The sequence below is a fragment of the Agelaius tricolor genome, unplaced genomic scaffold (genome assembly GCF_023055355.1).
Source record: "Agelaius tricolor isolate 1412-34295 unplaced genomic scaffold, bAgeTri1.0.p SCAF_17, whole genome shotgun sequence".
Lineage (NCBI taxonomy): Eukaryota > Metazoa > Chordata > Aves > Passeriformes > Icteridae > Agelaius > Agelaius tricolor.
The window spans coordinates 11,475,111-11,490,987 of record NW_027269277.1 but is presented as its reverse complement, the minus strand read 5'-3'; the positions used below and the strand labels follow the sequence as shown (position 1 = coordinate 11,490,987).

At 41.2% G+C, this 15,877-nt stretch overlaps 2 protein-coding genes across 2 annotated transcripts in view; one reads left to right on the top strand and one right to left on the bottom strand.

The window, feature by feature from the left end:
• COL4A5 (collagen type IV alpha 5 chain) overlaps nucleotides 1-10,334 on the bottom strand; it is a 74,569-nt gene extending 64,235 nt beyond the window's left edge. Inside the window, exon 1 of the mRNA XM_071442454.1 lies at nucleotides 9,839-10,334. Coding sequence (XP_071298555.1) covers nucleotides 9,839-9,931 — 93 coding nt within the window. The 5' untranslated portion in view covers nucleotides 9,932-10,334. The remainder of the gene's footprint in view (nucleotides 1-9,838) is intronic.
• Nucleotides 10,334-15,877, top strand: part of COL4A6 (collagen type IV alpha 6 chain) — a 108,864-nt gene continuing 103,320 nt past the window's right edge. Inside the window, exons 1-2 of the mRNA XM_071442451.1 lie at nucleotides 10,334-10,683; nucleotides 10,759-10,807. Coding sequence (XP_071298552.1) covers nucleotides 10,670-10,683; nucleotides 10,759-10,807 — 63 coding nt within the window. The 5' untranslated portion in view covers nucleotides 10,334-10,669. The remainder of the gene's footprint in view (nucleotides 10,684-10,758; nucleotides 10,808-15,877) is intronic.

The following is a 15,877-nucleotide window of genomic DNA, read 5'->3' as shown; positions in this document are numbered from 1 at the left end:
ACCCATTCATAAGAAATAGCCCTCAAGTACTATTAAAACTTGAGATGCAGTACAGTTCAGTCTGAAGCTTGGCAAGAGTAAGAAACAGCCCCTGGCATTTGTACTCATTCCAAAACAAAGCCACATTCTCTAAGGGAAAGTATTCCCTCAGGCACCCCATTTTTAGGGAGTATACCAACTTCCACAAGTGCTATTTGGAGCCAAACATATGCAAAGAAAATAATCTGCTTCAAGTTTGTGATAGATGTTCTGCATCCTGCAGTAATCAGTAAGTTAACTGCAAATATTGAATTAGGAGCTTTCCCATCAAGTTTTAACATTATTCCTACAGCAAGCAAGGTTTGGAACAGAAGACAGTGTTTCAGTGTCTAAGTTCCACTATTACTCCTTAACTGGACAGGAAAGAAGAAATATAGCAAAAGGTTCCAGGGCCAAGACAAGCACATGGAGAGATCATTCAGCAATTAGCATCACGAGCAAAACACACTCAGGGAAATAAATTTTATTGCCAATCAAAAGTCAGTAGGGTAATGAGAAATTAAAAAAAACCCAACCTTCCAACACCTTGCTCCTGCCTTGCTTCTTCCCAGGCTTAACTTCACTCTCAATTTCTCCACTCTTATTCCCCACCCCATCCCAGCAGCACAGGAGGATCGGGAATGAGGGTTCTGGTCAGTTCACTACACACTGTCTCTTCATTATCAGTTTCTAATGATGTTTCCTTCAGAAAATTCATCTTTACACTTGAAATATGAAGTCATTTTCTACCAAAATGATCAGTATACTCAGTCACAGAGTGAGCTGAGTTGGAAGGCACTCTCAAGAATCACAAAGTCCAGCTCCTGGCCACGCTTAGCGCCATCCCCAAGAGTCACACCATGTGCCCTTTTCTTGCTTACTCTTTCTGCTATCAAGACAAAAATAGTTACTGAAAAGCTTACACTACAATTTAGAACAATACATCTCAGATTCATCTGCTTACTCTGTTAAACACATCTGCTTAGTCCAACTGTTTAAAAAGACAGGGGGGAAAAAAAGTAATACTATTTCTATTACTATTTCTATAACAGAATGTGCTCTTCCTCCACAATTACTTTTGCAGCATATCAGCAATCTAAGGTTCTTTAAAGAGAGGCCTGTTTCATTACTCTGATTTTTGGGTACAGGATACCCATGTCCTGAAAATACACATTTCCTGAGCATGACTAGACCTGTCAACAAGCATTTTCTCATCCAAGCATAAAGACACTGTCTAGGTTCACTTAGGATACAAACATTCATACATTAGACAGAGATGTTTTAACACTTTATTACTATGACTGCTTTAAGAATATGAAAGATTCTAGAACAGAAAAGTGACTTTCTGCTTACACAGGAGTGTCATCCATTCTATTGCCAAGAGGTTTCCATTAGCATTCTGGCTCAGAAACTAAATGGAATTATGTATATACTCTTCCTTCAATCAAAATTACAAAAACCATTTCCACCCAGACAAATACCAACTTCTGCATGGATGTTTTCACTGGAGAGACTCTGGGCACAACCTTCTACAGCAAATTCCATGGCACTACCTTCCTTATTAAAAAAGGCACCAAATGAATATTGGAAGTTAAAGTACCAAAACAAAACACACACAACCTTTGCAACTTACAGAATCATAGAATGAACTAGGTTGGAAAAGACCTTTAAGATCATCTAGTTCAACCTATGACCTAACCTAGCACCTCATCATCAAGTAAAGCACAGCACTGAGTGCTACATCCAGTCTTTTTTTAAACACATCCAGGGCCAGTGACTCTACTACCTCCCTGGGCAGACAATTCCCTTGCCCAATCACTCTTTTAGTATAAAATTTCTAACCTAAACTTCCCTTGGTGCAGCTTAAGGCTGTGTCCTCTTGTTCTGTCAGTTGCTGCCTGGAGAAAGAGACCGAGCCCCACCTGGCTACAGCCACCCTTCAGGAAGTTGTAGAGTGATAAGGTCACCCCAGGTCTCCTTTTTTCCAGGCTAACTTCTCATTCTCCCTAGATTTTCTCCTTATTATTTTAAATATTTTTAAATTTTTAAGTCATTAAATAAGTAATGGTTTTGCAGAAATCTCAAGTTTTTTTCCTCATGTCTCTTGACAGAGTGAATTGATGAAAAGAGATGGCAAAGTCAAATATAAATTCTCATTTCTCAGTGCAGAAGCTTCTTTTTCCTTCTGAATAGCTTTGCCCTTTAAGGTTGAATATACAAGAGAAGCGTTCTAACTAATTGAGAACAAATATTTTCTATTATGAAGCCAATTCCTATTGTCTGAATGACAGCTAGAAATTACCTTTCAGAAACAATGGCTTCTGCTGTCTTTCTGCATGACAGGTTGGTTCTAAGTAAATTGACTCAAAAAAACCCACTGCCTCATATAAAGGATTATTTAAAAAAGATTTTAAAACTGAGTTCATAAGCTCCTTCACCCAAACATTGTTTTCAGTGGCATTTCTTGTCAGGACATCACAATTTCTGGAGCTGGAGGCTTGTCTAGCCTTGCCTCAAGTCATGTTAGTTTCATTGCTTTAAGTAAAGCGATTTAATTGTGGGTTTTAATAATTGCTACTTTAATTCAAGGTGTAGAAAGAATGCAGTTCATGGTTCAGGGTGGTCATTTTCTTCTTTCTATCAGATTCCTGGGGCATTTAAGTGCATAAAGAGAAAGGTTTGCTTTTGAAGAACTGATGCTGTATTTAACAAACACAGACTAATGCTAGATAGAAACATATTTACGACTCATGAAATAAAAACTTTCTTAAGGAAGGAAGCCTTCATTGCTAACATGGTGAATTAGAAAAAAATCAACTATAACTGTGGAATTAATGGCTGCCTAAGCCTGACAACTTTATGCACTTAATAACTAATGCTTGCTATACTTTCACACAGAATGCAGGAGTTGGAGTGGATAGGAACCAGAATAGATAGAAATGAAACGAACTATTCTGAATATACTGTAGATTTTTGATATGTGCAGAATACTGGAGAAATACAGGTAAGTCCAGTATATATAATCACTCCTTAGTTCCCCTAACTACTTTTAAATAGTCCAAGGATTCCAAGTCACAAGTTTTGCATCACATTGCTTATACCAAAATACAAATTGAGTTACTACTTCAAATTAAGACTCATCAGTCATATCTTTCTAGATTAAGACAGAAAAGTAGAAAACTCCTACTATAAGAAAAGCATGAAGGAGTTGGTAACAGGAAAATAAGACTGCTAGTCTACAGCACTGCAGGCAAGCAAAAAAGTCACAGCACTCATTGATAACTGATTATTCCAGATATCCAGCTAATGACTTGAAACAGCATTCAAAACTCATCCCAATTACAAGGGCTCAGTACAATTTCTCTCGTACAATTGTTGTAGTTTACTTCACTTTAGCATTACAGTTGCCAGATAAAGCCAAAATTTTATACTTTGCATAATAAAATTCTATGGTTTTGTCCAACCCAGTAACCATACAGAAAGACCGTCAAACTGGAAAATAAGCCAGAAAGGAAGATGTGCACAGTTCTGTTTAATTTTCTATACAAAACCACAAAGATATTGTGACTTCTGTCACTTACAGCAGTAGTTCCTAAAACAAGCTGAGCTGAAGAATCTTTATGAAGCTTCATCTTTCCAGTGAATGGCTCTGAATCTCTGAAATGAAGCCATTCCACTGCAGCTCTGGATATTTGCCATGGCTCTCAGGTGAGTCTGTGCAGCAAACAGCACCAAATGGACCTTCCAAACCTCTGTTTCTTCCACCAGAGCCAATGAGGTGATCTTATCTATCAGAAATCTGTCTCCAAATACAACAGCAGGACAGACAACTACTGCAGCAGAGAAAGATGTCAGCAGATAAAGTCATGGTTTCATACCAGTGAACCACATCAACAGCAACCAAGGATTTCCTCTGTGCTCAGTGTTCCTCCTGGAGAAGGGGTGTCTGCCACGTCCACAGACCTCAGCAGCAACCAAAGGTTGTGTAAGTCTGGTTCCTAAAAGCATCTAAATTCTCTAGGAAGCAGTACAGCATAAATATCTTTCTCTAAATTAATGGTGTGGTTTAAAATTAAGATTCCCCTCGCTTACAACTAAAGCCACTCCTAGAATAAACATGCTTTTCAACATGTTTAATGCATTTCAGCAAAGAATCCTGACAGATACAGACCCTGGCAAAAAGACTTACTAATCTGTGTTCAGGCAGGGAAGTGAATAAACCTTGGCTTATGTTGAGGAAAGAGGGAAAAGCAGGATTTCAGCAGAGCTGCAGCAGCAAAGCTTACCTAGTATGCACTGGCATCATGTTAGACTAGAGCAGGACAGCTCTGCAGGTCTAGCCGTACCTCAATAAAATGAATCCTGCTGAAGATGATAAACTAAAACAGCAGTGTGTTGCACACATATGCCTTTTACACTGCTAGGAGAGAAAAGAGATTGAAATTCAACTCTGACATTTTAATTCTCTGTAGAGATTAGGTAAAAGAAACAAAATACAGATCAGAGACTAAACTATTTCCCTTGCCCTCGAAAGGGAGGGGACAAAGAAATCCAACAACAGAGCTGCAATAACCAAGAGCCTTCAAGTGAGCTGAAATCCATAGCTTTAAAGCCTCTTTCTTTCCAACTCCTAAAACACACTCCTCAAATAAAAAAAAATCCCAAACCAAAACCCCTAAAAATTGTCTATATTGCTACAATTTGTCTTCTGTTCCCTTATAACAGAATAATACACATACAAACACACAGTTCATAAGACACCTCCACAAAAATGGAAGACAAAATTAAAATTCTGAATGCTATATGCTGACACCTTAAGAGATTATTTTTTAACTAGTAGAAACTAAATTTAAAAAACCCCATTTAATCTGATACCTTGCCATCCGCAATTTAACTTAATGAATTATGATTAACTTTTAATTACTGGATATGAAAACTGTCTTAACAGAAAGTACACCTAGGAGCACAACTGTACTTCCATGTAATTTTAGACTTTTAGGATAATTCAGGCTGGAAGGAGCCTTGGGGTTATTTAGTCCACTGTCCTACTCAAACATGTAAAAAGAGGCAGGGTTTCATAACTAGGAATTACACAATATCAGTCTTTTTGAAGCAGACTAAAGATATGTCTACTAATACATTAGTTTCAGCATCATGCCTTCTGAAAGAAGGGAGAGTAAAGGATTAACAGGCTTAAGCTACAATGTAAAACTTGTAATACAGCTTTGCAATTATCTAATTGCCCTTTATTCATCTCTCTTAAAATTAAGATCACATCCTGCAGTCTTTGCTTCTTGTAGTGCCTCACAACAAGTTGTCCAAGAAAGACTTAAGCTCTGTCTTAAACTCTGCAAGACTCAGTCAATTGCAAAGCAATTTTTTAAAAATAAGCAATAGATTTATATGTATAACTGGGACTCTTTTCATCTCAGCTATGTTTATTCTGATGACAATTTCACATTACATTGAAGCTGAAGCTTTTCCTCCCCATATTTAGCAATTACATACCCAGGATGCTCAGCACATTGCCTTTTTTTCAGACACTGCACTGTACCAATGATATTTAATGAGGTTTAATTGCATTGCAAACCTTTTAGAGGAGGTAGAGAACACTGCTTAGTGATCCTTACAACTGCATCAGCACTCTATATTTTGAGCAAGCTTTATTTCAGGTACTCTTGAGAATAGATGGTTTACAGCACTAAGAAGTCTGCAGTCAACACCAGACTGCCAAACACTGCATTGAGCAGGAACTTTAAAGCACCCCAGGGGTTTTTAATGTTACTGAGTCCACAGGGCCTTATGAAACAGACAAGCAAGAAGTGTCTTAGCTCAAAACAATTGTCTGGTACTATCAGCACTGCCAGAGGCTACTGTCCCTTCAGTGCATTTGTGCAATGCCATTCCTAGAACACACACCTGAGCTTTGCCTGGCTACCTTGCTCTGGGATGATGAGGAGGGTTGGCACAGCTGATACAAATGGAAAATGAAGCTTTTTAATCTCAGTGAATGAAAGCTGAAAATGCACAATGCATCTTCACTGCATGTGCAAAACACATTCCTCCCTGTACTTTGCTCCAGACTGAAAATATGCACATTAGATTTGCTGGGATGCCCTTCATCATTTCGGTAGTTTTGTAATACAGAAAAGTTTGCACATGTTCCAGTAAACCCAACAACAGCTAATTGCATCACAGTAAGCATCACTGCTTATTCATAGTTAGAAAAAAATCACGACATAAATTTACATTTGCTACTAAATAAATTAACTAACTTTGTCCTAGGAAAATCTCCTTTTCTACTTTAAGAAAGGTAACTAATAATTGGTTCCAGTGCATAGATTATTCATTCATGACCAGGAAAATGAAAGCCTAGGAAGTTCCACTGAAATATCACTCTATTTCCATCATGTGGAAAAACTGAAAAAATACATAATGATTTTGTAAAAGACTCTGTTATGGTCTAAATTGTTCTTACATTCTGCTTCATTCAGGATTCCTTGGATTTGTTAGCATTTTAGTACATGCTGGAACAGAACTTGAGATATAACTTTTACTATATATCTTCAACTAAAAGCCATGAAAATTCAAAATCAAAACACGAGACAAATGATAAGTTGCAAGCAGAAGGCCTTGAGCCTTGATGTTATGAAACCCATCTTGTGCATGACTAATCAAGACACATCTACAGAATTTCAGGATTAAATACCTTCTGAATCCTAAGAGCCAGCTTCCACTGCTTTTACAGACCTAGCTTTTGTAACTAGAAAGAGCCACTGCCAGTTATGAAATGGAAAATAATAACAACCACCACCACTACCATGATAAAATAGTTAGAACAAACAAGAAACACAGATGACCATCAAATTAACCATATTGGTCATGTAAAAAAAAAGAACTCCCAAATAAACTTAATTTTCACAAATAATACATTACTTCCTTAAACACAAATTATATCCATCTTGCCAGCCTGCCTTACCATACTTGACCAACTCTTTTCAACCCTACACTTTCAAACTGGAATTATAATGGAAAGCAAAGGAAAAAGACATTGCAGACACTACTCAATTTTTACTAACTTTTGGGCTGACAAAGTCTATTTACACTTTAAAAATCTAGGCCTTGGCTATGAGAGAAATTTTTCCAATATAAGCCAATAGTCAGTCACTAACTTCTAGTGAGTTTCAGAGAGAGAACAATTGATGAACCTAGTCTATCTATGCTCTTTAATTAAACACATTTCCCAGGCACAGCTTGCAATCACTTTTCAATGCAAGTGTAAACCTGCCAGGAGAAGAAAAAAAACTCTGCTTATAAAAGTTTGGCTTATATACATGCATGTAGATTTATATTAAAACTAGCAAGGCAATTAAGCAATAATTGAAATTGTCCATTGGAATAAGCCCTCATACCCTCTGCTGAAAGCATACATAAGCACTTTTAAAAAATATTCTAACTTCATTAATTGATGAAACCATCTTCCATTTCATTCATTCTCCCATTCAAAAGTAAAACCATTTTTAAACTCCCGGTTACTTTTACACTGTTCATCAGTAGTTACACACTACACTCTACATCAACAATGAGTCTGCACAAGAGTGCATAGCATGATCCATATGCTGCCCACCAAGTGTAGACTATGGGCTGTGAAAACTCAGCAATAAAATCTGAACAATGAAATCCATCCCCCCTTCAGTATGAAACATCCCTTTGCATTTTTTTAATAAGTCACAGGGATTTCTCTGTGATGGGCACACAGGCAGACAACTCTTAAGTATATTCTGTAACTATATTCTGGTAACTGATCACATAGCAGTACACATTATTACAACAATCTGGAGCAAAGAGGATTTTTTAATTGGAAAAGTGAATTATGATGTTGAATAACAATTTCAGATATTATTTGAAGAAGCGCACCAGAATTACTTGAAATCATTTGACCAAATTCACCCTTTTGGGGAGATGATTCTGACACAGGATCCCAAAAGAAAATTCACAGAAGAGACTGTGTGTATAAATTGCTGATACCCATTAACAAGGATCAGCAACATTAAGTGTTATCACAGGAAATTCAAAAACATCAGAACACCAAAGTACTGAGAAACCATATTACAAAAGACCAGTGGGATTTATGGAGTTTGGAACAGAGGCATCTCTCTCTTTCCCCCACCCCCACTTAGCCCTTGGGTCTTCAGTTAATCTTATCTCACTGCAAATCCTAAAAGAGAGGCTAAAGCACAAGAGAGTGTTAAGAACCAGAAATTTTACCACTGGTTTTGCTCCCTTCTTCATTTCTCCCATGGCAGGGGACTCCCCACAGGGTCACCACAGCCCCTTCTCACACCCCACAGATTCACAGTAATTGCACACACAGAACTCTGCTTGGATGCAGAAAGAAAAGGGCCAAATTTACGCACACAAATCTCCCTATCTTCAAGCCCTACCTGCTAAAACAGTGAAGTCCTGTAGGTGGGAGTGCCTGGGTCCTTCTTTGGGGTGGGGGTTATGGCAGGCAGGCTGGGCTGAGGCCTTACTGAGCAGAGCAGCAGCACCAGTGCCACAGACAATGTGGAGCCGAGCAGCTCCGTATCACTGAGCACTGCTGGCACACCAGGATCACTTACACTTGCGTTCCCACCTGGGCACAGCAAGGAGGGGTGGAAGAGGAAGGAAGTATATTATGGCTAGTCTTTGTAGACCTTTCATCTGCCCTCTGAAAAAGCAAAGTTTCACTGTAAAGGAATGCACTTCAAAGGAGAGTTCAAGACAAATAAGATTTTGCCAGCACTAACTAGAGAATTGAAGGGGGGAGTAGCAGAATTATACTCTGCACCTATTACCATAATGTATTATGACTTTTCAACCAGAAAGGAGTCCTAAACAGAAATCTGGAATTTTTTTCCACTTTCCAAGTCAACGTAAAAAAAAAGTTAAGAAATACACATGGATCGTAAAATCTGAAATTGACGCAGGTTAAAGTGGGAGCCTCTTTAGATCATTTCACCACTTTTTAACAGCTAAAAGTCTTAATCAGATAGCCTGAAACCTGAAGCCAGCGATCACCTTTCCCACCTCTCAGTTCCAAGGCCCTGCCACTGCAGGGAAGCCGGCACAGCATCCCTTTTCCAAGCACAGAGACCCAAAGGCTCCTCCAGGCCGCCTCCCGTGTGCTCTGTACCACACCGCACACATTTACCACCTCCGCTAGCACTTCCACTTGAGATTTAAGAAAGCAGAAATACAACCCTCGGGAAAACCAAGTCCCAGTGTGAGGCACAGTGCTCCGACAAACCATGCCCACATGGCTCCATCTCCGTGTCACATCCAAGTTCCTCACGGCTGCAGGTGATGGCTCAGCGGCATAGAGCTCAGACACCTTTCACGGCGTTCTTTAGGGGGAAAAAGGCAGGGGGGGAAATCTTTCCTCCTTTGTCCTGGAGGAACAGCAGGTTCACAGCCCACACTGAGCTTACCCGGGCTTCCCCCGCCTCACACTCCGTCCCTCCCCGGAGCCGCCGGCGACCCCAGACGTGCGGGCCGCCCGCGAGGAGCGGTCCGGTCCGACGGGGCAGCACCGCGGGGCTCTGCCCGGGAAGAGCGGCCCGGGAGCCCCAACACCCGCGGGCAGCCGGAGAGACCCTCCCGCGGCCCAGCCTCACCGACCCCCGCCCAGAGCTACCGAGCTCCTGTCAGGGCCATGCCTCCTTCAGCCACCCCAGCCCCAAAGGGGCTCAACGCTCCCCCCAAGGCTCCACACCGCGGCCGCGCCCGGCAGGGACCGCGGCTCCTGAGGAGAACAAGGAGGGCGCCCCGCACTCACCGCCGCCGAAGCCTCCTGCGGCCCCCAGCACCCTAGCAGCAGCACCACCAGGCAGCCGGCGGCCAGGCAGCAGCTCCGCCGCCGCGGCTCCATCCCGCCCGCTCAGGAGCTCCGGGGCCGGCCCTGAGGCGCGGGCATAGCCCGGCGGGGCAGCGGGGCTCCTGCAGGCGGCTCGCACCGGCCGCCCCGACGCCAGCGCCCGCCCCTCTGCCGCACTCGCCCGCTTCTCCTGGCTCAAGTCCTCCCGGGACTACAGTATTCCTCCGCTCCGGGGGCGGGCGGTGTGGGGCACGCTACTACCGCCCCTCTCCGAGGAGGGCACAATCCCCACACCCTTCCCTCGGGTGCCGCGGTTTTGTCGGCTCGAAGAGCGGGCGCCGCCTCTCCCCGCCCCGCACCTCCACCGGGCGGGCAGCTGGACCCCGAACTATTTTCTGCAGCGGAAGTTGCAGGGGTGGGTGGGTGAAGGGGAAGTTGTTGCCAGTGCCGGGTCGCCCCTCTGGAGGGGCGGGCGGCGGGCGCGGGGCTCGCCCGGCTCAGTATCGGCCCATCCGGCCCCGCTCAGGTGCGACGCCTCGGCGGGGACTGCGCAAACTTCCTGCCTGGGCACGCTGTGAGTGCCTACAGGGGCTGCGCCGCTCCGGGAAGCGAGCAGTGACCGAGCCGAGCGGGCACTGCCGGCCCTCGGCGCCCCCGGTGCTCCGCCGTGAGGGGAAGGAGCCCGCGAAGCGGCCGCACCGTGCCCTGCCCGCCCCGAGTGACGGCGGGCCCTCCTCTTCCTCCGGCGGGTGCCCGGCTGCGCCGTGCCGGCCCCCGCGGGCTGCCCGGGCCATGGGGCGCACAGGGTGAGTGCCAGCCGCGGCCGCCCCTCCCCGCCTCGCCCCCGGCCCGCCGTGACTGTGTCCCTTTGCCTCCCGCAGGGCGCTGCTGCTGCTGCTGCTCTGGCTGGGCGCGGAGCTGGCGAGTGCGGTAAGTGTGTGCAGGTCCCGGCCGCAAAGGTGCTCGCTGGAGGTGAACGTGCCTGGTCGAACCTGTCGGGGTTTGGGCATCCTTCGGCCGGAAAAAAGACGCATTCCCACTGCCCTCTAAAAGATGCGTGGGGTTTTTTTTAATTGCCGTACACCTTTACTTCAGAGTTCCTTTGTGCCTTTCGCCTGCTTTACTTTGACTCTGAAAAGTTCACTGGGTGGAAGAGCCTCCGTATGCGGTGTAACAGCTTTTAGTGTCTGACAGCGTGATCAGTGTCTCTCTTTGAAACTGACTGCCTTGAGTTCTTTTTTAGCATCTTCTCAATCCTTGCTATGAAAGCCGACCCTCTCGATCCTTATTCACAAGGGATCCAATCCAGAACACGTCATAACTAAGTGAAAGAGATGTGAGAAATTAAAGGATTAAGCTTTTAAGTGTTGTATCAACGTTCATGAATATGGATTAGTAAATGTCTTTTAAATTCTAAGTTGGTATACAGAAACAATGACTTTATGATCTATCTGACAACTTTATGATGTAAACATGGATTTTCTCTTGCTGTTCCTAATTAATGTTTAAACAGACTAGTAGGGGACTACAGATTTTTTTAATGTTCATAATTTTCTTTTTTGGTGATGCAATAGATTTTCGGCAACTGGAATCTGCAATTGTTAGTCCCCTTAAATAGTGAATAAATCTGTAGCCTAAATTAAGTGTCCAACTGATGTACAGTCAGCAGTTCAAAAACGCCTCTTTGTTATATTGTAATGTAAATTAAGATTGGACAATAATGTTTGTGGTGTGGATTTTACAGTGCAAATACAACATTGAATGAATGTTAGTATAATATGTTTTAAGCATGTTTATTTTGATTCAACTTCAGACAGATTTCTAACAAAACCACTTGAAACATGGGTTCTTGATTTGGTAGCCAATGTTTTTCTACTGCTTTTGTTACACTTGATTAAAATTTTAAGGATCTATAACTTTTCTGTGCAACTGAGAAGAAATCTTTTGAAAAGGCTTTAATAGCAGAGGGGTTTGTACTTTTTATAAATAGGAAAAGCTTGATTATGTTTTGTATTTTTCATAATGAATTGCAGTAGTAGAATTTCATCATCCTGATCAGGTGGTAGTTACAAGCTCTAATCTACTCAAAGATTAAAAGATTAGAGAGTTTTATTCAGCAAAACCAAGAACTGTTCTACCAGAAGTTCTTACTGCAGTGGAATCTAGGTAAAAATGATTTTTATAAAGCAAGTACTTTAAAGGCAAATGTTGAAACTATTTTAAGACAAATGATCCGCACTTTGCAATGATTTAGATAAATTTATGTGATATGGCAGTGAAATTATTGCTGATTGATGCAGATGTAGCTAACAGCAGATTTTCAATTGTTTGCTCATATTTTGCTCCATACCTGTTGAAAAACATCTCTTAAGCAGTCAGATTCCTGTTAGTTTTTTAACATCTTTCACTGCCCATAAAGAGACTCTTGTCAATTATGGCAATCACAATAATTAAAATTAATATCTACATGATATTTCTAAGTCTTCCTGAGAGTTTTCTTCAGGGCTAGAAAACAATGAAAATCTTAGTTGCTGTGTAATCAGTCTAAATACATGAAGAAGAATCAGAAATAGCTCCATAAAATACTTAGTACTTTATGTGTGTAAGTAGATAATGGATTTAATAATTTCTATTAAAATGCTGTCAAACATGGCCAGCAGGACAGAGTAAAACTATGTTTTTGTCAAATTTAGATACAGCAGTAGGTTAATAACTGACTTTCTGGTAGTGCTGACTTAAAAACACATCCAAACACCTTCCAGTATGAAGTAAGCTGTCAATAAAAAGTACTGGTGATTGAACTTGCACTGAACAGAGCTTTTTTAGGAATTCTAGGATCTCTGAAACACTTCTTATTAGATCTCAGGTGTATAATTTGAAGTGCTGGAGCATAGTGAAGTATGTCAGTAAAAGGAGGTTTAAGTTTTAGCTTAAGGAGTAACTTCTAGAAGACTATTCACAGAGACTGCCAACTTGATGCTGGAGATCATGTAATTTATGAATTTGTCCATATTTTTTTCTTTTAAACAATATCATTTCATTAACTTACCTTTTGTAAAAGAAACATCACTAAAATGCTGTTCCAAGTTCTTGAGCACTCTTCAGGAATGGCACTGTGGACATGACCAGTGGCTGGCATCAGGCCAGCATCTTGTATCAAAGCTGGCTTTGATTCAGAGGTCTCAGTTATGAGGTGTGGTCGTCTCTCTTTCTATAAGAATGAGATTTTAATATGTATTTGAATTAATATCTCAGTTAATAATTATTTTTCTCGGGTATAAATTATGATATATTTTGAATGGCAGTACAAAATTATCTTGTAACATAATCTCTGTTTTCTTGAAGCAAATGTTGAAAGCATGGATGACTTGATGTTACACATGGGGTTACTTGGCAGAGAGGTTGTTACCCTGGAGACCAGTTGCTGGGAGTGACCTGAAAGTTTCCCCCAACAGCTTTCACCCTGGAGTCCCTCCAGAAGCTGTGCTTCATTCATGATTTCAGTCTTTTATTATCAATAATTTTCTTTGATAACGAACCAGGAGCATCAGTGCAAGATGCTGTGCAAACACAAAACAACAACATAGTGCTGTCTTCAAGATGTTCATTGCACTAAGACAAATGACAAAAGCTTGTCCAAAGGTAGGGGAGATAACACAAAATATTGGAACAGTGCAAGAGAGACAGGGATTTGCCTTGGCTAATCACTGTCCTCCCCTGAGGCTGTTGTAGGCTGCAGTGCAAAGCAGAGTTTTTAGGAGAGGGACTTTCAAGAGCATAATTGGAGTTTTGCTGATGTTTCTGGGATGTCATAAATGTGAGGTGGAGCATGTGCTGAAAATGGTCACTAAACTGAGACAGCCTCTTGTAATGAAATTTGAGATTCATGTCCCTTCACAAAGCTCTCAGCTGAGCTGCAGTCCTGTGCAGCCCGTCTGTGCCCCCTTGAGAGCATCCCTGGCATACAGGTGGGATGGTAACTCCTCATTTATTCACTTTCTCATGTTGAGGTAGTTGAGCACACTGGAATACATGATAGTTTTGATGTAAAGAACTACTTTCAGTGCTTTCTGTAAGGACTTATTGTCAGACATGTTCTGTTGGAGCAACTGAGCTTTCAGGTGGAGTTCAGTAGGGTTTCTTCTCTGAGTGGACTTCATGTACTGTTGCAACTCTTTCAAATCAGGGTGGAGTTTTTTTTTGTTGTTTTGTGGTCTTTTTGTTTGGTTTTGTTTCTTTCTCTTTGGTTTTTTAGCTAATAAATGTGCAGATTAACTAGAGCCACTTCCTTTTCCTAGCACTTGGTATCTTTTTCAGCAGAACATCTTCAGTATCCAAGTAAGGCAAACAAAAACTGTGTGTAAAACCAGTTCTGAGAAGTCTGCTCTATTTTGAGTAACTGAAGCTCTGCTAGTTTATGACAAGCTAGCCAAGTGATCTTTTTTATCTATGTCTTAATATATCCCAGGTTTTCTGTGTGTTTTCTATTGTTTTTATATCTATGATACAAATGGTTCATAGTGTCTTTTCCTTTAGTATGTACTGGACCAGCTTAATTGAGCTCAACTCCTTGTTTTCAATGGCCAAAAATAAATTTTGTTCCAGAGCCTCTGACAGAGGAGAAAAATTATCTTTTTAATTATGGATATTTAAAACCAGAGTTGCAACTCTAACTGTAACTGTTTCCAATTCAGTTTCTGCAAATATGATGTTATCCATTAAAAGGTTTTTATAAAGTTTTGAGCTTTCCTTTGCCATTTTAATCAGTATTTATAAGTATGCAACCCTTCTGTAACTTGACTTTTACAGCTGTATTTTTATGTAGCCATAAACTTTATTGGGAAAAAACCTAGTATGTACAGTAAAGTCACTTTTATAAGGAAGGAGTCTACAGAAATCAAGAAATAATATAAATCTCAGGATTTGTTTACCAGACAAGGCAGCCTCTAATCTGTAAGAATGCATGGCTGTGGAGGCACTTGTTTGTGAAGGTTCAGTACTGCATTGAGAATGGTCCTTCTGCAAAGGTCAAGTTTGAATAACAATAGGTCTATGGTAAAATAATAAGAATTCTACTCTGGTTCTGTAGCAAAATAAGGAGAATTAATAAGAAAAGAAACTGATTGTTGATGAAAGGGCTGATTTTCTAGCTCTTGCTAAGACATTGCGTTTTAGGGGAAGTTTTCATTTAAAGCTGAATATACTTTTCCATTTGAACAAATAATTGCTTATTTGCTGAATATTTCCTATATGCTGACGACAATTGAGCAAGTGGGATTTTATTTGGCACTCAGATGTTGTGTCAGGTTACAGCAGCTATGAAATGAAGTAATGCATGTGATTGCATTCTGAAGAGCTTTTGTGATATCATTATCCTTTTAAGGTTGTGGCTGCTTTTTGTATAGGTGTGAGAGGCACTGTGTGACCTGAAGAAGCATTTTATTTCCATTTTATTTCCTCTTGTGGACAATCATTGGCACCAGCCCCTGTGTTCCCTTGACTTAAGAACTGCTATTGTTATGCTGGTGTCCCTAAAGCAGGTAGAGCTCTCATGCTGGGGCTTCTCCTCTCTTTGTCCATCTTTGCTGTAGAGAATCTCTTTATTAGTAGGGTTTGGAAATGCCTGCATCTCAGCTCAAATGTTATAGTGATGACTAAGAAATAAAAACGAGAATTTTTTAAAGCTTTCATTGATAGATTATTTTCAAGCTGTCTAAAATTCAAGTCTCAAAATAAGGACTATTATTGTGGAAAAAAAATAGAATGAAACCTTCTCAGTTGTTAGCTGTGAAAGGGATTGCTCTAGCAAGGTCAGTCTGTGTTTCAAAAGGGATTAGAAGGAGGCTGAATTGCTTGTTAGAGGGTACCTGCAAAATGCCGTCTTGATAGTGGCTGCAGTGTTGGCTATTATTGGAGGAGGATCAGTGGGAAAGGAGATCAGGCACTGACATTAGGAACTTAATTTCTTTAGGTGGTTGGGGCTTTTTGGTTTTTTGTTCT